At 37.9% G+C, this 23,114-nt stretch overlaps 1 protein-coding gene across 2 annotated transcripts in view; it reads left to right on the forward strand.

The window, feature by feature from the left end:
* The window catches only part of nos1 (nitric oxide synthase 1 (neuronal)), a 53,940-nt gene extending 31,092 nt beyond the window's left edge, over positions 1-22,848 (forward strand). The window contains exons 11-30 of one of the 2 annotated variants that reach the window (XM_017306781.1): positions 700-801; positions 1,939-2,133; positions 2,242-2,327; positions 2,828-2,972; positions 3,821-3,925; positions 3,999-4,057; positions 4,138-4,254; positions 5,025-5,078; positions 9,769-9,943; positions 10,303-10,441; positions 13,407-13,485; positions 13,648-13,841; positions 16,029-16,198; positions 17,465-17,675; positions 18,084-18,171; positions 18,695-18,816; positions 19,031-19,179; positions 19,439-19,633; positions 19,905-20,023; positions 21,780-22,848. In XM_017306781.1, the coding sequence (XP_017162270.1) occupies positions 700-801; positions 1,939-2,133; positions 2,242-2,327; positions 2,828-2,972; positions 3,821-3,925; positions 3,999-4,057; positions 4,138-4,254; positions 5,025-5,078; positions 9,769-9,943; positions 10,303-10,441; positions 13,407-13,485; positions 13,648-13,841; positions 16,029-16,198; positions 17,465-17,675; positions 18,084-18,171; positions 18,695-18,816; positions 19,031-19,179; positions 19,439-19,633; positions 19,905-20,023; positions 21,780-21,795 (2,520 nt within the window). In that variant the 3' untranslated portion in view covers positions 21,796-22,848. The remainder of the gene's footprint in view (positions 1-699; positions 802-1,938; positions 2,134-2,241; positions 2,328-2,827; positions 2,973-3,820; positions 3,926-3,998; positions 4,058-4,137; positions 4,255-5,024; positions 5,079-9,768; positions 9,944-10,302; positions 10,442-13,406; positions 13,486-13,647; positions 13,842-16,028; positions 16,199-17,464; positions 17,676-18,083; positions 18,172-18,694; positions 18,817-19,030; positions 19,180-19,438; positions 19,634-19,904; positions 20,024-21,779) is intronic. The other variant, XM_017306782.1, reaches the window with a different exon arrangement.
* Positions 22,849-23,114: the final 266 nt, after the last annotated feature.

The raw sequence follows: 23,114 nt of genomic DNA on the forward strand, positions 1-23,114 counted from the left end.
ACCTGGGCAGAAACTGTATGCAACAGAATGATATCCCAATGGATACTTAGGAAAAAGTCTATGTGGCAGTATGGCTTACTCTTGCAAAGTAGTATATTAACTTTAAAACCACATATGATTTATTTTTTAGACATACAAGAGAAATGGTCATGTTTGATTATGTGTAACTGGCTAAAACAGCTCAATCACACAAGGTAGTTAGAAAATTAGTTTGGGCATCTGGAAGTGATGAACTATAGAATGAACTCTCTCTATAAAAGTATGACACCCAAAAAAAACAGCAAATATGAAACAGATTTTGCAGCACCATATTTGAAGTGCAGTTTTAACTGAACTATTCTGAAACGTGTGTAAATGTAAACAAAATGATAGTAAAATAAAAAATGTGTTACAAAGTGTTAAAATTCTGTAAACAGTAGCTTATAGTTTTTTTTCTAGCTTCTTGTAAACTACATTTTCATCTCGACTTAGATTTTTTATGGATTTTTGCCAGGTGTTCTGTGTGTCTGTGATATGCACCAAATTCTTAGACCATTGCTGGACCAGATCTGATGGGGTGTATGTGCACTTCACATTTGATTGAAGAATCCAAGCTTTTGGGAAACCCATATAATCAAACCTTTTTATCACACCAAAAAAGCACATTGCATACAATTGGTTTCCACATTAATATCATCTCATTTATCTTATGTTTCGTAGGACGTTGCCAACAAGATGGGCTTGGACACCAGGAAGACATCTTCCCTTTGGAAAGACCAGGCACTTGTGGAGATTAATATTGCTGTTCTCTACAGCTTTCAGGTGATTGCATCCTTTGTTTAAAGTTGTTCTAAATATAGATTTCAAGGGATTTGAAGGTGTGTGCGCTTTCCTCTTGGGAAAAGAGAGCCTTTTGTCATATTGGATTCACAGCAAGTTCCTTGTTTAGAAAAGTGATCTCATCTCCACAAGCGCCCTTCTGAGTTATATGCTCAGTGTAGAACTACACATCGTAAACAAAGCTTAATAAAACGTTGACATTTACATGGCTGTGGTGCAAAGCTGTAATAATATGGGGTATTTAGCCTAAAGACTGACTTTTCAGAGTAACAAATAAAATAAAATGTCTCTTGACCTGTCTGAATCATTAAGTTAACTTCTGTTAAGCGAGCTTTAGAGGGGTTATAGATTGCCAATTTATCCACATTTAAATTAGTACTTTTGTCAGGGCTTTGAGGGGGATTTTGTATGATGGAACAACACAAAGCTGTGCATATTTGTCAAGTGATAAAAGTATTACATGGATTTTTTTCTCATAAAACTGATCCACTATTTATTTTTATTTTTTTGCATGTCAGTATTCTTTATCACTGGAGGATTAACTTAATTTCCAGTTTTAACAGCCTTCCACAACTTGTTCCTCTTGGCTAGACTTGATTAGGGCATTTTGGGAAGAATAAAAGCTAATGACTCAAGATGCCTATTACCCATGTTTAGAGCTTTGGGTTTTCTCAGACCAGCTAATTTGAATTTGCTCTGTTGGGTCGCATTTTATTCTATTATGCTTTTTCAGACGTTTTGTGTACTATACCTTATAATGGGATGATGACATGTGCTTCCCACAGTGGTATCTGGCGCATTGGCAAGTCATGCAGTGATCTGACTGGTTTTATTTCACAGAAAGTTATTTGTTTTGTTGGAAAATTTATTATAACATTGGTCTGTAAAGTTGTGTTACTATGAAATATATATTTGCTTAGGTCTACATGTCAAAAATCAAAATACAGACTACCTAAAAACTACAATATTTAGGGAATAAAACAACACACTTATTGCATAGATTTTCTTTTAAGGGTTGGAAAGTTTATTTCCATGCCACTTTGTTCTTTATGCTTTCATTTTCCATTCTTTACTCTTAAAATATTGCCTTTCCTCCCGTATTCTTGCTTTATACTCCAGACTTGCAAAGTGACCATAGTGGACCATCACTCAGCCACAGAGTCCTTCATGAAGCACATGGAGAACGAGTATCGGGTGAGAGGGGGCTGCCCTGGAGACTGGGTGTGGATTGTGCCTCCAATGTCAGGAAGCATTACGCCAGTCTTTCACCAAGAAATGCTCAACTACCGTCTCACACCTTCCTTTGAGTACCAGGTGAGAGGGATGCAATTAAAAATAACTCTTGCAGACCAAAAGTGGCTGCCTTATTTTTGTTGAAAAGTGTCTTATTGTGTTTTTTGTTTTTTTTCCTGTGTGCAAAAGCCTGATCCTTGGAACACCCATGTGTGGAAAGGAGTCAACGGGACACCCACAAAGAAAAGAGCCATCGGATTTAAGAAGCTTGCCAAGTAAATATGCTTGCTTATATTAAATTAGTGAATTCCTTTATTGGCTCACTCAAAGAGCCAAGTATACATTACAGCCCCAAATGCCAAAGATAATAGATTGTGTGTAATGCTAATTTCCACAAGTAATCACCCTTCTGATAAAAGCAAAACCCATGAAAGGGAGGCTAATGTACTCAGCAGTGAAATTCATCCAATCAACCCCTCTGGGAGTAATCAGAGTTCTGTCAGTTTTCTTGTCTGTGCATGCGCTTGTGTGCATGTATGATCTGCTATTAATATAATTGCCTCAAGGAAAGTACAAGCTAGGTAATCAGAATTGCCACCCATCCGTATAGCTACCTGCAACAGCAGCTCAATAACAATTGCTTTGTGATCGTGGCAGGAGACACAGTGACTCCACGCTGTGCCCCGAATTAGCTTACCTTGGATGGTTCAGATGCTTGCTCTTTTTATTTTCTCTGCATCTCATTCACATCGTCTCTCTCTTATCCCCTCCACAGGGCTGTGAAATTTTCTGCAAAGCTAATGGGGCAAGCCATGGCCAAGAGGGTTAAAGCCACCATACTGTTTGCTACTGAAACAGGAAAATCACAAGACTACGCCAAAACTCTCTGTGAAATCTTCAAGCACGCCTTTGATGCCAAGGTACTCTTGCGCCTACCTTGCATCAGTGTTTCCAAAAGTTGAGCAAGATGTTTTGATCGATTTCAGCAAAATCTAATTGGAAAAGTACAAATTCAAACAATTCCTCTCTTCTCTCTGCCTCCTGCCTGATGAAGCCAATTAAATGCAAACTGAGACCTAGAGAGGAAAAACTGAAAAGTTTTTTTATTTTTTTATGTCACCTTTTTGTCATGCAGTGAAGTGCCAGAGTTCTAGACCAATTTTACTCACTGAAACCTTGAACAGACAGTAGTTTAAGACGACATCCTGAAACACGTTTGGCTGTGCAAATCTGTTAAGGAGGAAAAGATGCCGCGCTCTATCATGTACTTGGTGCATTTCTTCTAGGGTGCATCTTAATTCTCCTGTTTTCGCAGTGTGATCAATTACTCAAGAAGACAGTCATGCATGCAATTGTGCGTCACAGAGAGTGGGTGTGCGCAAATGGAGGGCAGATGTGAACGCCTGGGGCAAACTTTTGTTGTTGCAGGGCTAAAGCCTGTTTCCTCTTCACGCCTTTTGCTTGTGCAGCTTTGCATGTGTGTGTAAGACATCGGCGCGTGGCCCCTGGCAGACACGCACCCCTGCTGAGTTGTGTGCATCATGGCCACTCAATGTGTGTGGCAGCAGCATATTATCATCTCGTTAGAGGTGAAGACAGAGTGGTCATTACAACCTACTCCTTTGCCAGCGGCTGTGTGTTCGGCCCTAATTTACAGGCTCAAGGCATCTGTTGAGTGGAGTGTGCAGAGGGGAGTGAGATGAAAACTGGAACATATTGGTAGCTGAGATCTACCGATATGTTCTGAGGAGAGATCTTTCGCCTGCAGGTCATGTCCATGGATGAATACGATGTGGTGGACTTGGAGCATGAGACGCTGGTTTTAGCTGTAACCAGCACATTTGGCAATGGGGATCCACCTGAAAATGGAGAGGTAAGTATAAAGTTCCTCAAAAGCTTTTTTAAATGATCACAGCACAATAACAGTCTTTCATTTGTTGGTGCAGAAATTCGGAGCTGCCTTAATGGAAATGCGCCACCCAACTTCGAACACAGAGGACAGAAAGTGAGTTCAGCCGTGCCCTCTTGACCCCCATTTTTTTAAGTAAAATACCTCCTCACGTCTCTGTCTTACCCTGTCCACAGGAGCTACAAGGTTCGATTCAACAGCGTGTCTTCTTACTCAGACACTCGAAAGTCCTCCAGTGACGAACCAGAGGCCAGGATCAATTTTGAGAGCACAGGACCTCTTGCTAATGTCAGGTACATTTATTAATGACAAATGTTGTCGTCATAACTAAAAGTTTTATCATAAAAATACCATGAAATTCACGAGAAAGTCACATGTGAAACCCATGTACAGTATTAAAACCACACGTGGTTCACATGTACACATGTGATTTTGGAACATTGCATGGTGAAAAACCTCTGTGAGTCACATAAAAACATGAAGCGTGTATGTTGGATACACACATTTCCACATGTGTATTCCACATAAATTATGGGATGCACATGTGCACTGAACTTGTATAGCGCTCTACTCAAAGCACTTTACACTAGAATCACATTCACCCATTTGCACTGACAAACTCACACACATTTATACGCCGATACGTAGATCGGTAAGTTGGAATCGAACCTACAACCTTCTGATCCCAAGGCAACTTCTCTACCCACAGAGTCACAGTCACTCTGACATCTTTGCACTTGGTATACACATTTGAAACATGTGCATCATGTGTGGAACGTGTGAAATAGTTGATAATATATACATTTATAAAGTAAGGGGAAACAGTTTTTTACCATGAAAATTTCCAAATTCTTCATGTTATTTACTTTTTATAACATGGGATGAATATGAGGTCACATGTCAATCTCATATCATTTTATTAGACATAACTGCATACTAAAATAAACTTGCAGCTATGAATCAAGACTTCCAAGACAGGAAATTATATACTATTTATTTATATCTGTTTGAAACTGTTGAGAACCAGAAACGACTTTTAACATCTGAGCATGACACCATGCAGATTTGCCCCCAATCAGGCCCAGACAACCAACAGAGGGGGAAAAAAGAAATTCAGGTAAAACCTCAGCTACTGGTCCTTCACCTTGTTTCAGGAGCGACTACAGCATACGACTGTGAACCTTCTGAGTCTCCTTAATGTCTTCAAGGAGGCTTAGAACACACACACACATGTTGGCATTGGTGGCGTGTATGGGGTCTTCTCAGACTTGGCAGTAACCACAGGTGAAGGCTCTGGTGGTGTGTTTTCCTTCTCCAGTGCTGAAGGTGGTGAGGTCTCTGGCTGTTCTGCTGTGTTGTCCCATTCATTCCTCATCTGAGCTTTACTGGATGACTGGCCTCCAACAAAATAGAAAAATTGGTAAAACAAAGCTCATATGATCTTGAATACATTTTGTGTGTGCACACACTACACTACTTACACTACTTTGCATTGGCATGTAATTTATCAGAATGACATGGGGTGCTCTGATCTGAAGCACAACATGATAGTGTTTGGTGACTATCCTGTCAGACTAAAGAAAACACTTAAATTGATAAAAACTATGATTCTCTTGGCATTTAAAAGAAAAATCACACAGTGTTAAAAACAATAAATAAAACTGTTTATGTTTTTGAACTGGGAGAATAAAACGCTAATGATAAATTATGACGTCATCACAATAGCGAACTCACTCATTGGCCGCTGACGACTGCAGGCGAAGGGAGGGGGGAGAAATGGCCATTTTATTATCACGGTCCTTAATTTTAATTCTGACTGGAAAAAACAGCTGTCCTCTGTTGCGTCTCTCCCCCTTTAAAAAATAGGTAAAGTTTAAGTACTGAAGCAACAAACCTGCAATAATTTGATGTTAAGTGTTACTCATTTTGGATGCCGTAGGACTCAACATAATGAGAACTATGCCTCCAAAGGCCTAGTAAGTGTCCAAATTTTCACACATGAAAACAGAAGGGATCACAGCATCAAGAAGAAGTAGAGGTTTAGGCATGCCCAACAATGGAGTCATGCTTGATGAAATCCTTGCCTCAGGATTCCTATGGGCTAAATCTGTACTTCAAAATCCAGCTTTGTAGGATTTCATCTGTTGGGAGTTTTAGACATCCTGGCATGTGTGTATTCAACTTCCAGTGTAGCCTAATGCTATATTTGATTATAAGTGTGAAGTAGGAGTTGGAATAACATAATGGACCTTACCATAGGGGCCGCGTTTCATTGGGTAATGCCCATTTCACGTCACAGCGCAGCTGCCACGTGTGTGACCGTCTCACAAACACAAGCTACAGTAGTAAACACATGCTAATGTACATTGTGGACTAGCAGACCGACAGAAAGTTTTTGCGTCAGGACTCGAAAAAGGTTCTCCACCGTCAGTGGGGGAATCTGTACAGGCGATGTCAGGTATCCTGATTGTATTTGTAAAACTTAAGTTTCACAAAGATTTGAATTTTTCCAAATCTGTGAATTTGGAAAAATTTACAGATTTCCAAAATCTGAAACGGAGTGCCTTGCTTGGATCAAAGCTTGTGCACGACCGCATTTGCAGCTCAACCGTCGTAGGATCAATAAGAACAAAGGAGTGTCTGCTGGTGTAAGTATTATTGCTTTGCTTTCTTTGTGTTTGGTGAATGAAAAAAGAAAGTCAATAATAAACACATCCATTATGAAAACTTTTTATAATGGCAGTACCGATACAACTTCTCCACCTTGAAGCCTGTCTGTTACAGCCTTACTTTAGCTGAACAGATCAATATGCAATGTGTACCGTATCTGACATACATTAAAGATTTTATTTTACCTGAAAAGGCTTTTTACTAAACTGTATTCGTGTTAGCCACGCTAGCACCGAGAACAGTGCGTCAGGCCTAGGAACACTTAAACATTTGCCAACAACAGAAATCAGTGATTTCAAAAGTAAGAACAATAGGCATCAGTGATCTTGTCCACAGCTATATTTATGCTGAGAGTGCTGTTTTCCTCATTGACTGGTAGCTTTTCGCTGTGACGCGCACAATGTTGGAGGCATCGCGTGGCTCAAACATCTTGATGTCGTCCAAAAAAGATGACATGAACTTGTTGGTTCCCCTGTCCATTGTCGTGGCTGATATTTTGTGAAAATCCGGCAGAAATGCTACACTAATCTACTCAGAAATACTCTTCAGAGAGTCAGTCGAAATGAAAGACACCATGTTTACACATATAAGCAAAGCTCCGCGAGGCTTTGTTTGTGAGACATGCAGCTACGTGGGATTTTAGGGGGCGTTTCTGGGCGGAGCGTGGTAAGGTCCGTTTCTGGGGTCGGTGGATTTGTATTTGAGAAAAGAAACGTGTCTCCATCTGGGTCTGGCTCTTCTCTGGATTTTTGGTCATTTTTGTTTCAAACCGTCAAAGATAACCAGAGTACATTTTAATATTTGATTTAGACCGTCACTATATGGTTGCCTAAGTATTATGTTATTTTTCTAAAATGCAGTCTATTTTGATCAGGGCGAAACGGGGTAGACTCTTTCCAACAAGTTCCATTTTTGTCTTGTCGGTCCATATAATATTGTCTCAAAAAGCTTTAATAAATGCTGTTTTTTTGGTAAATGTTTTCTTTTTGGTCAGCATTGGTTTTCAAATTGGCCTTACCACATGGATTCCAGTTTGTAGCCAGTCTTTTCCTTATTGTGACCTGTTGGATCAGTTATCAGTGCAGCTTTGGGATAAATTCAAAGGTCTCTTCCAAAGGTCCACCACCATCCCATGTTTTCTCTGTTTATGTTTAATCACTCTCTCGGAGGTTCTTTGAGTCTCAAAGCCTCAGAAACGATTCTGTAACTCTTCCCAGACTGATAGACGCCGATTACTTTGTCATCTGCTCTTTTTTTAGATTGGGCCATGTGACTTTTTTTGAGACATTTAATCTTGATTGATAAAATAATTTGACAGCTGTAATAAAATTACTATGATGCGAAACATTAAGTGAGGCCAAAATGATAAACCACATGAAGCTGGAAGGGGTTTTGGGGCCACATTTTCATGGCCGTGTACTTGTCTGAGCAGTGCTGGTTTTCATGACGCCAAACAGAAATGTGAAAAATGTAAAGTACTGAGACAGATGAACAGGATTCACAACAGAAATCTGATTTCTAGTTGATTAACTTGAGTTTTTCCCCGTCTGAAGATGGAAATTACAAGTTTCCAGTTGAACTGAAAGGTAACATGATGCATCTTGGATGTTACACGTCACTGCTTTCATTCATTAATACTTTTCCACTCCACTGACGCCTGCCTGCAGGTTCATAAGTTTGCCAGCTGTGCGCCCTTTGTCATCAAGCTCACACTGTAGTCTGGAACTGAAATTGCCTCCATCTCTACACGTTTAACCTCAAACAATCCTTGCAGCATTGTCTTAAATCGCTTATCCTTCTAATTTATGCTAAGAAGAAAATACCTTGAAGTGTTGCTCTTTAGTCATACTAACATGCTGCCTTTAGGTTCAGAGGCAACACCAGCAATGTTTCTACAGGCTATATGAGATCTGCTGTGGATTTGTTACCATTAAGTGTCACATTACAAGAAAATCTTCTCAAAATTAAGACAATTGTTCAGTCATCTGTTCTAGACTGTGTTGTCTGATGTAAGGGTTTTAAGCATATTTTGCACCCTAGGACAATGCATTATTTAATATAAAAACCTAATAACACTATAAAAACCCAAACTTATGGTAGATGAATATTCTGCAAAATTTGAGTGTCACTTTAAAGTCAGATGTATTTTGTTATTAGATTTTCTTGCTTTGACATGAGTATTAGAAGTCTATAATGCTCATGTCAGCAGATTTTGGGGGAAAATTACTGATCTCAAAACAAAACTCACAAGTTATAGAAAGAGTTTAACCACTGTATGTTGGTAAAAATCACAGTGTTGCATAGCAAAAGTATACATTATAAGAAAGTATTTGCCATCTTACAGAGTTTGTTTCAGATCATCAGACAAAATCATTATTATAATTATAAAAGAGCAACCAAGATCTAAATAAATTCAAGAATGAGACATTGTTCTTGTTTTCTCTTGAAAGGCTCACTTTGCCATTTCTATGGTTTTTGGACTTCAGTGAACAAAATAAGCACCATTATTCACAAATCAAGAAAACATGGAAAAATAGTGAAATAATACCAAAATCACTGCGAGTTAACAACTCACCTAAGAAGACACAAATGATTAAAGGACAGCAAAGAAATGGGCTAACAATGGCATCCATGAGTGGTCTAAGCCCAAAGCTGATGCTGATCAGAAAGTTCACATAACCCTCAAACCAACCCATCTCAATGTTCCCAAAGACTTTTGGAAAATTATTTTCTGAACTGATGTGACAAAAGTTGACCATACTGGGAGTATAAAGCTAACACAGCAATTTAGTAAAGGAAGATGGTATTGAAATGGTGGTGGTAATGTGAAAGTCTGTGGCTTTTTTACCATTTCAGGACCTGGACGACTTGCCGTAAGTGATGGAATCGTGAAAAAGTCTCAAGTTATATTTGTCCGATATTACCGTTGAACTCAGCATTGCATAATGGTGTATAAAAATAGTTTAAGATTTCTAAGAGTTACATACCAGCCTTGTAAGCTAAAACATGCTGGATCAGCATTCTTACCAACAACAATAAAGGTTCTGTAGTGACAGTTGGCGGTCATCCATGTTTGTGTTTTGCTTTTAAGTTCTCTCTTTCTTTGTTGTATTTTTGATGCATTGGTTTTTGTATAGGTTCTCAGTGTTTGGCCTTGGCTCCCGGGCCTACCCACACTTCTGCGCCTTTGCCCACGCTGTGGACACGCTTTTTGAAGAGCTGGGGGGTGAGCGCATCCTACGCATGGGAGAAGGAGATGAGCTGTGTGGCCAGGAGGAATCATTCAGAACATGGGCCAAGAAAGTTTTTAAGGTTCGTTCCTTGGGTGAAGACCTCAAAGGGTTGTGCTGTGGTCGGATAAAGTATGTCGTGACATTTTTACTTTTTTAAATGTTGGTCACCTTCCAAGGCAAATTTTAAAAGCCTGCAGCCACTGAGCATCACAAACGACACCAAAAAGCCATCTAACGCTTTTAAACAACTTTAGCTCATAAAGTGGCACTTTTATGTTATTTGACAAAACCTTGAGACAGTAAAAGCAGTTATTGCTGTCTGATTTCTAAAGTGTTAAAGTAATGTTCAAGTAGTTTTATTAAGCAGTAGATTTGAAGAGTTGTCTTTTTTTTCTTCTAACAGCAACATTCTTTCCTGTGCTTGTCGATGCTTTCCAGGCTGCCTGTGATGTGTTCTGTGTTGGCGATGATGTGAACATCGAGAAGGCCAATGACTCCTTGATCAGCAACGACCGTAGCTGGAAGAAGAGCAAGTTCCGCCTAACGTACACAGCTGAGGCCCCTGCGCTGACAGAAGGTAGTAATCGTGTGGGAGCGTAGCGATGAACTACTAAGGGGTGACTTGATTTTAAGCGGGCAATAAGTGCTGATAAGTAGCTTTGCACAAAATAACAGTAATTTATGAGTGACTCAGCTATTACATCACCTGGAAATGTGATCTGAGGAAAGAAATTTTAAAGCAATTTCCAGCGATTTCACCTTTTTAAAGGCTTGAGTCAAAAATAACACATTTGGTCTGTAAATGTGAGAAGCTCAGCTTTATAAATTATGTTTTCATTACAGACAAGGGTGTAACAGGATTTTAATGTATAAGGAAGACTGTTTATTTAAGTAAATGAATGTTTACCAGTGAATTAGTCCCCAAGCTGTATAAGCAAAAACGGTATGGATAACTGTAATTTAGAAGCTTATGACAGTTTTCTGTCTACTTAGACTCAGAGTGGTGAGGCTACAATCAGCTCTCATTCAGTTGTAGGGAAATATTGAAGGGAGATGCACAAACATATTTAATATGTTTAATATCGAGTAAAAGGAGCCAGAAAAGCAGCAAAGTTCTGATTGTTAAATCAGAGAGCGTTTACAGGTGCATCTAAAGGAATTAATATATAATTGAACGGTTATTTCAGTAAATCAAATCAATAAAAGAAGCTCATAATGAATGAATTGCAAACAAATATCTTAATCTGTTTAATAATAACATATTTTCTTGTTTGTCAGCAGAGGGAAGCATAAAACATCCTAATGTTTTCTGGTTGATCACTGCAGATGTTCTTAAATATTGTCACTGTCTGAATAAATTAATTGTTTTTGCAGTTTTAAGCCATAGTTATCAACAGTATACCTAATATAATGTATCATTTTTCTTTAATTTCCTTTAATAACTTGAATTGAAAATGTCTTTGCTCTGAAAAGATGCAACAGTTCAGCATACTGCACTCATGCTGGCTTACATATACCCCTGTGAGGTTAAAACTGATGTACAATTTTCATTTTTGTGTCTCTTATGGTAATTGTTTATCACAGGTAAACATTGATCTGTTACATTACCACATTTTGGTTAATAGTTGCCAAGCTATAAAAGCAATAATCTAACTGTAATTTTAAAGTGTGAAACCACATTTTCTATCAACTAACCACCCACACAACTGTTTGCCTTGGAGTATTGGTGAGGAAGCAACAAACGGCTTTCCTGCAGTTGTGCAAAAATAATGGCACAGAAATACAAAACCTGGGAGAATTAGGAAACAAAAAGATTGAAACTAGAAAATTACTACTAGCACAATTACAACAGAGGACAATTAAAGTATTTTCTCTTACATATTGAAAATCTGAAGAACTACTGCAAAATGAGATGATTCTTACCAGTAAAAATAACATGATTTAATTTTCTGAGAGTCATGTTATACTATTTGCATATCTGTGTGGGGAGGGTAAAGCAAATGCCAAGAGGCAGATCATACAATTTACATAGTTAAGAGGCATTAAATGTGATGGTTTGCTATAAGAAATAACCATGGATAAAAAAAAAAAACATGGTGATTATTAGAAAATTCAATAAAATATCTTTGTTTGTTATTGTTAATATTATCCTGTGGAAAGGTTACAATTAGTATAATGGTGTTTGCAGTGCACCCACACACTAATTAGTTCTACTGCATTGTTCATCTGTGGGTAAGCTCATTCCATCTAGACGTTGTTTACAAATATATACAATAAACATAGTTAATAGCATATTTTAAAATCACTTCTCCTCTCTTTACTACAGCTAATTGTTTTTATTTTTTTATTTCCACCAACTCAGGTTGGCTCTTTCCTCCGCCCCCCCCAAAAAAATTAATACTTAGAAAAGATGCAGACTTTATTTTTGATAATGTTACATTACAGGAATTTAAATTGTAGTTTGTGGTCTGGCATGACTTCTTTGCTGTGTTGGTTGTAAAAATAGGTGAAATATTGTGAATGAAATCTTACCTAATTTAAGAATGACAAATCAAGTAAAACAAAAAAATCTTTCAGGAGTTGGGTTATTAAAGTAATGTGGGCATGTTAGTGGAGGACAAGAGTCAAATCCTTCTGGATTAAATTGGCATCTCTGTTTGATGGCTCCTGATGCACCGACTCCCGTCTCTATACACACCACTTTTCCATAAGTTTTGCTTCATTATTTTAAGGCTCTATTTATCCATGTTACTTGAACCATTTTCTTTCACACTTTTTCCCCCCACTCAACTTCCCATCAATATGCTTTCATAGGCTCTTAACTCTTTCACATTAGTGGCTTGCTCTCCTCATGTGCTGGACTATATTATCAAGTAAGCCATAAAAACTTTATATGATATGTCTTAAGTGACCTTGTGTAATATTTTTCTTTTCTGAAAAAATTCATTTTGGATTTCCATGAGCTATAAGTCATAGTCACTGAAAAAATAAAACATTCAATATCTTTGTGTAAAGGTCAAAACTCCAGCAAACCCTGAAGTCCTGTGAAGCAGCTTTATTGGAAGACAGACAAGTTTCAGTCTGTGACTGATGAAAGCTGCCCTTTTAATAAAAGTGCTTCCTAGAACTTAAAGTGTCACTGTGCTGGAGTTTCCTCCTTTATGGACCTCTTCCATGCACCTTAGGAGTCTGTGAAAATGTGCCAGAAACAATTTAAATATCTGCCTAATAAATGTATGAAATGCCTTTTCAAATGATGATTTTCTAACTTATTTAGAGACCACCGTATATGATTCGAGTCAGTAACTCAAAACTAAGTGGATCAATCACATAAAGCTTAATCAAACAATGATGGCGTTTTAGCAAAATATAAAAATCATGCAATCTAAAGAAATTCTGGCATTGTCTTTAAGATCGTTTTCATACTTTCACGTTAATCCAGACCCAAAGACTGGGGATACTGTCAAAGTGTATCAGCCCTACACAGCAGAATTCAGAATAGTTTGCAATACCTGTAATAAAATGTCATTTCTACCTTATAGCATTATACAGTGTCCACAAGAAGAAAGTACATGGAGCAATGATGATTGAAGCTCAAAACCTACAAAGTTCAAAATCCAAGTAAGTTCCCGCTTTAGCTATAATATGAAATCCATCCAGTGTATTCTTTGTGCACAACTTATTCATTCTGGAAAGTGAATAAAACAGATGGAAAAGGGTGCAACATTTTTTTCTTCCTTTCCTGTAAACCTCTAGTCTTTTTGTTTTTTTTTTTCCTTTCAGTCGCTCGACCATATTAGTGAGGCTCGACACAAACAACCACGACAGCCTGCGCTACAAGCCTGGCGACCATCTGGGCATCTTCCCTGGCAACCACGAGGACCTGGTAACAGCACTCATAGATAAACTGGAGGATGCTCCGCCTGTCAATCAAATCGTCAAAGTGGAGTTCCTGGAGGAGAGGAACACGGCACTAGGTGGGTGATGTTATTAACAACGTCACGCCACTGTGTGAATACAGGGGGCGTGTAATCAGTTCAAAATCTGGGAACGAGGTGAAAATGGAAATGTTAATAAGATACAGATTTTCTTGCCTCAACAGACTATAGAGTTACACTTGCAGAAGGAACCTATACTCAGAAATCTTTCAGTTTTGGCACCTGTGGTAACACTGGGGTGATGCAACTAAGCGACAGATACACTGTGACTGTAAAGCAACATGATTTTTTTTTTTTTTTTTAAGCGTGTGCGCTTGATTTGCAACACTGCCTGACAAATTAAGCCGTTTTTGAGGGTTTGGTATCGTCTCTGGTAAAATGATTTTTACCAGTGTGAAACGGCGACCATACGATCACAGAAAAGGGGATTTTGCTACTCATTTATTCCTACACAGCAGTTTAGTATTTACAAACCAAGTAGTTTTATATATGTTTCAATGTCTACAGAATGAATATAAAATAAAAACTCATGTCAACACTACAGAAATTCCAGTTGTTGACAAAAATGAGCAAATGAATACAATTATCCTCCAACCTGTGTTAGACTCTATTGATGTAGTTCATATTTATTGGAGCTTCTTTATTCACACCAAGTTTTGTTATCAAAAGTTTCCACTTTTTAGACACTGGAGATTTATTAGACCTTCTAGCGCTAGAAAATACGACTGAAACATTCAGTTATTTATAAAAGCTATAAACTTAAAACGGATTGTTCATTTTAAATTTTGTGCATTTGTGTCAAATGATTAGATGCATAACCGAGTTAATTTTTAAATACAATACTTGCATGGCCCTCTAACCTCAACTATTCACTTTCTATGAACCAACTGCGTGCATAAGCTGCAACGTTTAACTTCTTGCAGCCTGGGGGGAAATTTGAGCTTTGCAAATGTAGAGAAACATGACAGAATAGTTTATTTTGAACATCGACTGGCTCAGCATGTGCAAATAAACTCGGCGTATAAATATTTTCCACCATGATTCATTTTAATGGCCCATTTTATGTGAAGTAGTTATACGGCAGATTTCAAAATAACATCGAGATATTATCTCATAGCCTTATCTTATTACCTGCTCCTTGATTAGAAAATAAAAACAGTATCGTTGTAATTTTGAAGCCTCGCTGACTTAATGCAACTGTTCTCATTTGAGTTATGTACATAGATCAAATTTGATCTTCCATGGTGTTTGGTCTCATGGGCTGCAGTTTTAACACAATAATATAATGCTACATAAACTTTTATGTTCCCTTTTCAATGCAAGGAATTAGATTGTTATGGTGGTTTGGAGGCTTGAAGACAGCAGAGAGATAACTTCTAAAAAAAAGTATTAAAACCCTTTGTTTTTAAAAACTGCCTTGTTAAAACCAAAAAATGTTAGCATGTTTTTTTATTGGATTCTTTGTGATCGTCACAAAATAACACACAGTTCTAAAATGGAAGGGAAATTATCCATGATCCTACATGGGTGTTGGTGTGGAGTGCATTTGTACTCTGATACTAGTAACTGATATCAATCATTTGGTAAAAATAATCCATATTTTTATGTAATTTACTCGCCTATATTAGTAAAGCTATACAATAAAGGTTTCTTATGGGATTTGTTTTGTTGTTGTTACTTCGCAAGGTTCTCCAAGAAAAAAAAGGCTAGATAGAGCACTATAGGGACACGAAGAAAGTCCCTGCAAACAGAAGCCATTGAGTTTTGTTTCAGTCCCATTTGCAATGGATGGGATGCAGAAAGAAAGTTGATCTGGAACCATGGGCTCAAAACGTTTTGGCCGTAAATGCAAAACGTGGTAGAATTCATTTAATTTGATGCAACAAAAAACCTATTTACATGCAGAAATATCTTGTCCAAAAAGATTGAAATTAAAATACTTAACATCAATTCAAATCCTAGTTATACAAGTAAGGTTAATTACATTCTGGTGTACCACATAAAATCCTAACAAAATGTACATTTTGTGGTGACAATACCACAAAATGTGGAAAAGTCCAAAAATATAAATACTTTTGCAAGTCAATGTAGCTCAAAAACAAGCTAAAATAGCTTTTTTTTTTTTTTTTTGGGAGAATAACTAAAACCAATCTTTACATTCATGCATTGGCATAACTAATCTGAATTGACCATTTTTCTTTTACTGTTTTTGTGTTTTACCGGCAGGTGCTATAAGTAATTGGACCAATGAGACCCGTATTCCTCCCTGCACCATCAACCAAGCTTTTCAGTACTTTCTGGACATCACCACTCCACCGACCCCTGTGCTGCTGCAGCAGTTTGCAGCTCTGGCAACCAACGACAAGCAGAAAAGGAAATTAGAAATCCTCAGTAAGGTACATTTACATGCCATTCTATTGTCTTTCCTCTTGCAATCGACAATTATTGAGATGTCACTTTAAGCATATTCACCAATTTGTGGCCACAAATGGTAAAGGGTTCATCTAAAACTTTTTTTTTTTTTTTTTCAATTTTTTAGCTTAATACTTGCAAAAATGTGGCTTTGGCATTTTCATTTAATGTGATCTTCCATTTGACATGAGCCCGTCTCCCTCAACCCTGCGAGGATAAGTGGGTATAGACAATGGATGAATGATCTTCAATTCTAACATCTTTCATTCACCATGTGCCTAAGCTGCAACAGTAAAGATCCCCTTCATTATGTTTGCTAAAATATGGGAGATGCTTTTCAGTGTCTTAAAGGAGATTTGATGCACTTTGCACCATTGAAAATGGATGCAGTAGGAGTTAACTGGAGCCAAATCAGAGCTGTTGATCGCTCTAACCCAGGAGTCCTCCCCCCATTGTGGTGCCTCCCACAAGTCGCCCTCCATTTTTGTTGATGTGTGAAAAAGGCTGGAGGAGGCCAAGAAGTGAGTCATGCGTAGAATCACTGTCACTAAAGTGAGAGGGAAAGATGGAGGGCTTCTAAATTTGTAAAATAAAATGGTACAGTACAGTGAGCAGTGCGGATCATTTTTGATTTTTAGTTTAGATCTCAAACCAGTCTTAGCCGTGTTGCCATAGGTTACCTGCCTATCATGTCTTAGGATGTCAGAATAAGATGATAAACTTGTTCTCACAAGTGTGGCAGAAAGTTTGAAAGATTTTTGGTTTGCGAAAATCACTTTTGTAATGTTTAGAGCCCCCAAACTTCATCTGTTTTTAAGGTGAAAAAGCTCAGCCCTCAATGTTCTATGCAAAATTCACTTGCTGTTCAAAAACTGATTTAGACTTGTGGATTCCACAGACATCCTAATGGACTGTCGCTCATTAGTGGTTTGAAAACAAAGCAATGTTCAAATTATTGCTTTCTTAGCCTGGAGGCAATGCCCCAAATTCATCACCACCAAAATATAAGTAACACAAAACAGTTGAGTTCTGAATGGTGATGGGCTCTGCTTGTTGCTGTTTCATGCTTCCGAACCAGCAGAAATGTTTACGTGACTAAAAAAAAGAAGAAATTCCTCCATTTTTTTTTTCTCAGCCTTTCACTGCGAATGCATTGCATTTATGCAAAAGACGGCAAGATAAATAAAGACGTACATATTGTTATTTTGATGCAGTCTGTTTTTCATACCGTTACCTTCTGGAAAACCCAGGGTTTGCAGGAGTACGAGGAATGGAAGTGGTACAACAACCCTACGCTAGTGGAGGTGCTGGACGAGTTCCCCTCCATCCAGATGCCGTCGACTCTGCTGCTCACTCAGCTTCCCCTGCTGCAACCTCGCTACTACTCCATCAGCTCCTCTCCTGATCTGTATTCAGGAGAGATTCACCTCACAGTGGCTGTGGTCTCTTATCGTACCAGAGGTGAGAATCCACCAGTACTTCAAAGTTGTGTGTCTGGTAAAAGCTTTTGCATAGTTTAGGATTTTTTTATTTCCAAGTGGGTCAGAATGTCAATTGTATAATCTGACCTTGCACGTCGTTCTTACAGACCTACACCTGTAATCTTAAACAGGTAATGTAGGGAATGGCTACAGATGAACCAGTGTTTACTGGTATTTGCGCTATTTTAGCATATTACTATAATTGCATGACCACTTGCTGTATTACAGTGATTTTTTTTCTCCTTCTGTAAGAGAAAATAAGAGATGGCTTTAGCCTTGTAGGTGTGCTAGGGCCACTCTTCTCCTGTTAGTTTGTGCACTTCAAATGAGTGGGAGGCAGGTTGGAGAGAAAAAGGTAAAGTGATTACTTGGTAATCATCTGTTTCAGGTGGGCAAGGACCCATCCATCACGGAGTATGTTCATCGTGGCTCAACAGGATAGAGAAAGGAGAAATGGTACCGTGTTTTGTCCGCAGGTAATGACTGAAATGAAAAACATTTTTGTCAAAAACATAGTGTAAAATTCATGCCACTTTTTTTCCTTCTGTAAATTAAAAAACACATCCTTCAGCCATCAACATCACCGCTCTGGTGTAACTTCATCACTCCTGTACAAAATCCTTTCCCAGTCATTGTAGTGTTTAATAATTTTAATAAATTGAAATTCCACGTGAACATGTAATGTTTGTTCATTATAATTTAAAATATTTTTTCTGACTAAATGAGGTTTGCAAGAATACCCAAAGCAAAGAAGTCCAATTGACAAGTGTTTAGAAAGCCAGCCTGTCTGATGATTACACAGTCTGCTTACTTTGCAAAGTGTTTTTATTTGAGCAGACAGACACCAAGTAAGCATATGTGGTTTTAGTGTGTGAGCAACACACAGCCTAACACTTCGGCCAAAGATATTACTTTTAACCTACATCACATGCTTTCTGTTGCCACATGAACACGCCAAGATGACGTGATGAAACGTTTTGATCCTTTGTGTCGTCGTAGTGCACCGTCATTCCAACTTCCAAAAGACAACAAAGCGCCGTGTATCCTGGTGGGTCCAGGAACGGGCATCGCCCCATTCAGAAGCTTCTGGCAACAAAGACTATACGACCTGGAGCAAAATGGTGGGCCATTTTCACCTGTTTGTTCAGCCAGTAACCGAGGAGAATCTTACCATAATGTCCGGTGAACGACTTGTGAACGTGTCATCGTAAATGTATTCATCGGATTTTCAGATAATTGCTTTTCAGTGTTCTGTTTAAATCAAGTCATTCGCAATGACTCACTTTGCATTGATCCTATTGCAGTTTCATTTGTCATGTTTTTGTCATCTCTAAGGGATTAAGTCTTGCCCCATGATCCTGGTGTTCGGTTGTCGACAGTCTGAGATGGATCACATCTACAAGGAAGAGACTCTGCAGGCCAAGAACAGGGAAGTGTTCAAAGAGCTCTACGCTGCGTACTCCAGAGAACCTGGCAAACCAAAGGTAAAACCACCAAACGGCAAGAAGCATTAGGAAGTAACTTGAGAGGTTTATTTCACTCTTACCAATCCAACTTTGATTAGTTGGATTGGCTAAACAGTTCCTGATATTTCTAAAGAATACAAATTAAATCTGCAGGTCATTTATTTTGATGTTCATCGTATTTTTAACATTTCAACATTTAGTTTATCTTTATCATGTGTCGAAGTGCAATTAACTTTCCCCCTTTTTGTCCTGACACTTTGTCTCTTCACTGCTCCAGAAATATGTGCAAGATGTGCTGCGTGAGCATCTGTCTGAAACTGTGTACCAGTGCCTGAGGAAGGAAGGAGGGCACATCTATGTGTGTGGGGATGTAACAATGGCAGGAGATGTTCTGAAGACCGTCCAGCAAATCATCAAGCAGCAAGGTCAAATGAGCATAGAGGACGCTGGATTCTACATCAGCAAGCTTAGGGTAAGAAGCTACTGCACTATGTATTGTGATTGGAAATGTTGAATTGCACAGCTTTTGTTTTTAGTATTTCCTCAGTATGTATGTAACAAGAAGATGAGCTTCTAAATGAAGGCCATTAGATTATTTCCTGTCAAAATGTATCAAATAAGTCAAAGTTCAGTAGATCCAGACTTTTTAATGAAGTCACTTGCTATCCACTGGGTATCATTTTTTCATAATTTCTCATCGTGCACATGTCACTCTTCTACCTTCACTACCTTGTTTTTGCCAGGATGAAAACCGATACCACGAGGACATCTTTGGGGTCACTCTGCGCACCTATGAGGTCACCAATCGACTTCGCTCAGAGTCCATTGCCTACATTGAAGAGAACAAAAAGGACTCAGATGAGTAAGTGCCTTGGAAGTTTTAGTTTTTCATCATTTTCAATTGTAAGAGTAAAAGACTGGTTGGTAACACTTTATTTGAAGGGGGGTGAATAAGACTGACATGACACTGTCATAAACATGACATAACACCTGTCATGAACATGAATAAGCCTTCATGAATATGTATGACTGTTGTCATAAAGCGTCATTCGGTAAATTATGACACTTTTAATACAAAGTTGACATTATTCAAAATGTCTTTGTTATGACAACTTGACATTAACCAAGAAATCATTACTGTTTAAACTTTACCTTTAATAACATAAAGTTACCTAATTTTTAAAGTGCAATCAGTAATACTTTTATAACAAATTTATATCAGTAATGATTTCTTGGTTAATGTCAAGTTGTCATGACAAAGACATTTTGAATAATGTCAAATTTGTATTAAAAGTGTCATAATTTACCAAATGACGCTTTATGACAACAGTCATGAACATGAATGAATAAGCCTTCATGAATATTTATGGCATGTGTTATGACATGTTTATGACAGTGTCATGTCAGTCTTATTCACCACCCTTCAATTAAAGTGTGACCGACTGGTTTGACCAGAAAAATATTGAAAGTCGTTATTCTAATAAATGACTAAACTGGAGATTTATCGCTGAAGACATGATGCCTCACTTACTATCTTGCAGATTTTCTGTTCCATCATTTCATAATTTAGTTAATTTCATTTAGTACTAAATAACTAAATATTTTAAGAATTGTAATATATGTAGTATTCACTGCAATTACTTTTGATATACAGAATTAAGAAAAAGAAATTACCTAGCAAGTCAGTAGTTGGGAGCTTAACAGATATGCTGCAAGTGAAGGTTGGAGCTCCGTTAGTTACATGCTTTTACAGTTGTTAACTAAATGGTAAATTGAATTTATATAGCACTCTTCTAGTCATACTGACCACTTGAAGCACTTTACACCAGAGCTACATTCCCCAAGTCACTTACACATTCAGACAACTCAAGGTTGCAGCAGGTAGGGGAGAGATATTGCTGCATTACTACACACCTCAAAGGACTTTGAACCATATGAATGATGGAAAACATAAGCAAATTTTAAACTTCTTAAAATTCTGGCATAGCTTCGTACCCGTAACTGGAACAGTCCTGTACACATACAATAAAAAATAAATAAATAAAAGATATAGATCACTTTATTTTTTCCTTTTTTAAATAATATTTCCATTGTTGACATTCGGACGTCACAGCAGGTTTGTCTGGATTTCAGAAGATAAATCCACTGAGATGGATCTCAAAGCACTGCTTTTCTTATAAGTCAACTCTGATCTGCATCCTGGAGTTGTTTGGCAGCAGCGTGTTGTCACCCCGACATCCGGATGAAAACAGAGCGGGTAACCATAGAAACGTGTGGAGAGAGGCCTTTTTAAACTAACAGGATTAAAGTGAAAGCGGATGGCCCTGTTCCATTTCTGTTTTTGTTTCCGACGTTGTTTTTGCAAGTTCAAGATTATACACTTCATATACCCTTGCCATGAGAGCTAAACAAGGGCCCTACACAGCCACTATGCCTCATTAAGTACCAACATAATGCATCACAGACGATGGTTCCTGTGTGGATTGTCACTTGAATTTCACATTTGGCCATCAAAGCCACTGCTCGTTGGATGAGTAATGACTGTAACATCTTTGTTTCCATGTCTCTGTTTCTCTGTGTCCGTTTGTCTTTCTCCTTATTTTGCTTTCCTCCCTCAGGGTTTTCTGCTCATAGGTCGATGAATGGAGGGCTTGCTGAACACAACCAGTCTGAAGGACACGGCAACACTGGTTTAAGAATACTGTGCCAATTTTTGTACTGTAAAAAAAAAAAAAAAAAAGGGGTTTGTTTCTTTTTTTTTTTTTTTATATACCACTTAAACAGTTCTGTTGGGCTCTGCAACTTTGTCTGTAGCAAGTTGGAAATGTTCTGTTCTGATATTGTTTTTGCTTGTTGATGATACTTCCAAAAATTTACAAATTGATCATTATGATTCATAATGTGTGCACTTAGTGTAATGAACTGCCTCATTGTGAATGCATGACAAAGAAATTAATATAATCAAGAAATATAATATAATATACTCTGTGTTATTGTTGCAGTTAAAAGGCTTTTATTGAGGTTATATATTTGCAAGAAAATGTGCACCATTGATTTAAAAAAAAAAGGTTCTGTATTAAATTTGTCGACTTTGCATTTGGGAATGTGTCGGGATGGTAAATCTGCTATATTTTTGGGGGTTTTATTATCAATAAAGGCTTAAGTAGACAAAGTTAAGACAGTGAAGCATGTACAGGCATGTTGACGGACAAAAAAAAATTACAAACAAGTTTGGTGTGTTGACAAATTTAAATAGTGAAAATTGTGATTTGGTCCCAGCGTCGATGAACGCATCTATTAATGTGCCACTGGGAGTTCATCAGAAGGCATCAGCTTCAGGGCAAGTGCTCTTTAGTGGGATGTTCATCCTGTCATAACATTCATAACATTTTCATGTCTCAGCTGGTGCTCTCCAAACAATGAAATCCAAGAGCTGCTCAGTCCTAAATAAAAAACAGAAATGTGTTTAAAATCTTAAGAGCCTTGAACAAATTTATATGTCTTTAAATGTTGTGTGAACTAGGGTACAATGTATCACGCTTACAATTATGGTAAAGGCAAATTGTTTGATAAATTGTTGAGTTACAAATGAATAAAGTCATGCAAAACATGTAGGATCATGGCTTAAAAAATGTTGGGATTTGTTGAAGGGTTTAATAAAATGCTTTATGGAGAGGATGTCACAAACAAGATTTTTTGTTTTATGATATTGATCCAAGTAATATTAAGATGAAGTGTATGTTGATTCAGTGTCTCGGATACTTTTTATACAGCACTGATTTGCACACTACATACCACAATTACAATAAAGTTATCTCAGTCAATGCATGCAAATTGTAGGCACTTCAGCAGCTCTGGCAGTTTGTGGACGTGCTTGAAAACACCAACTATATTCCTCTTGGTAGCCTCCTTTCCTGCATAGCTGGAATGTGTGTGTGTGTGTGTGTGTGTGT

The sequence above is a fragment of the Poecilia reticulata genome, linkage group LG9, assembly GCF_000633615.1.
Source record: "Poecilia reticulata strain Guanapo linkage group LG9, Guppy_female_1.0+MT, whole genome shotgun sequence".
In the NCBI taxonomy this organism is placed as follows: domain Eukaryota; kingdom Metazoa; phylum Chordata; class Actinopteri; order Cyprinodontiformes; family Poeciliidae; genus Poecilia; species Poecilia reticulata.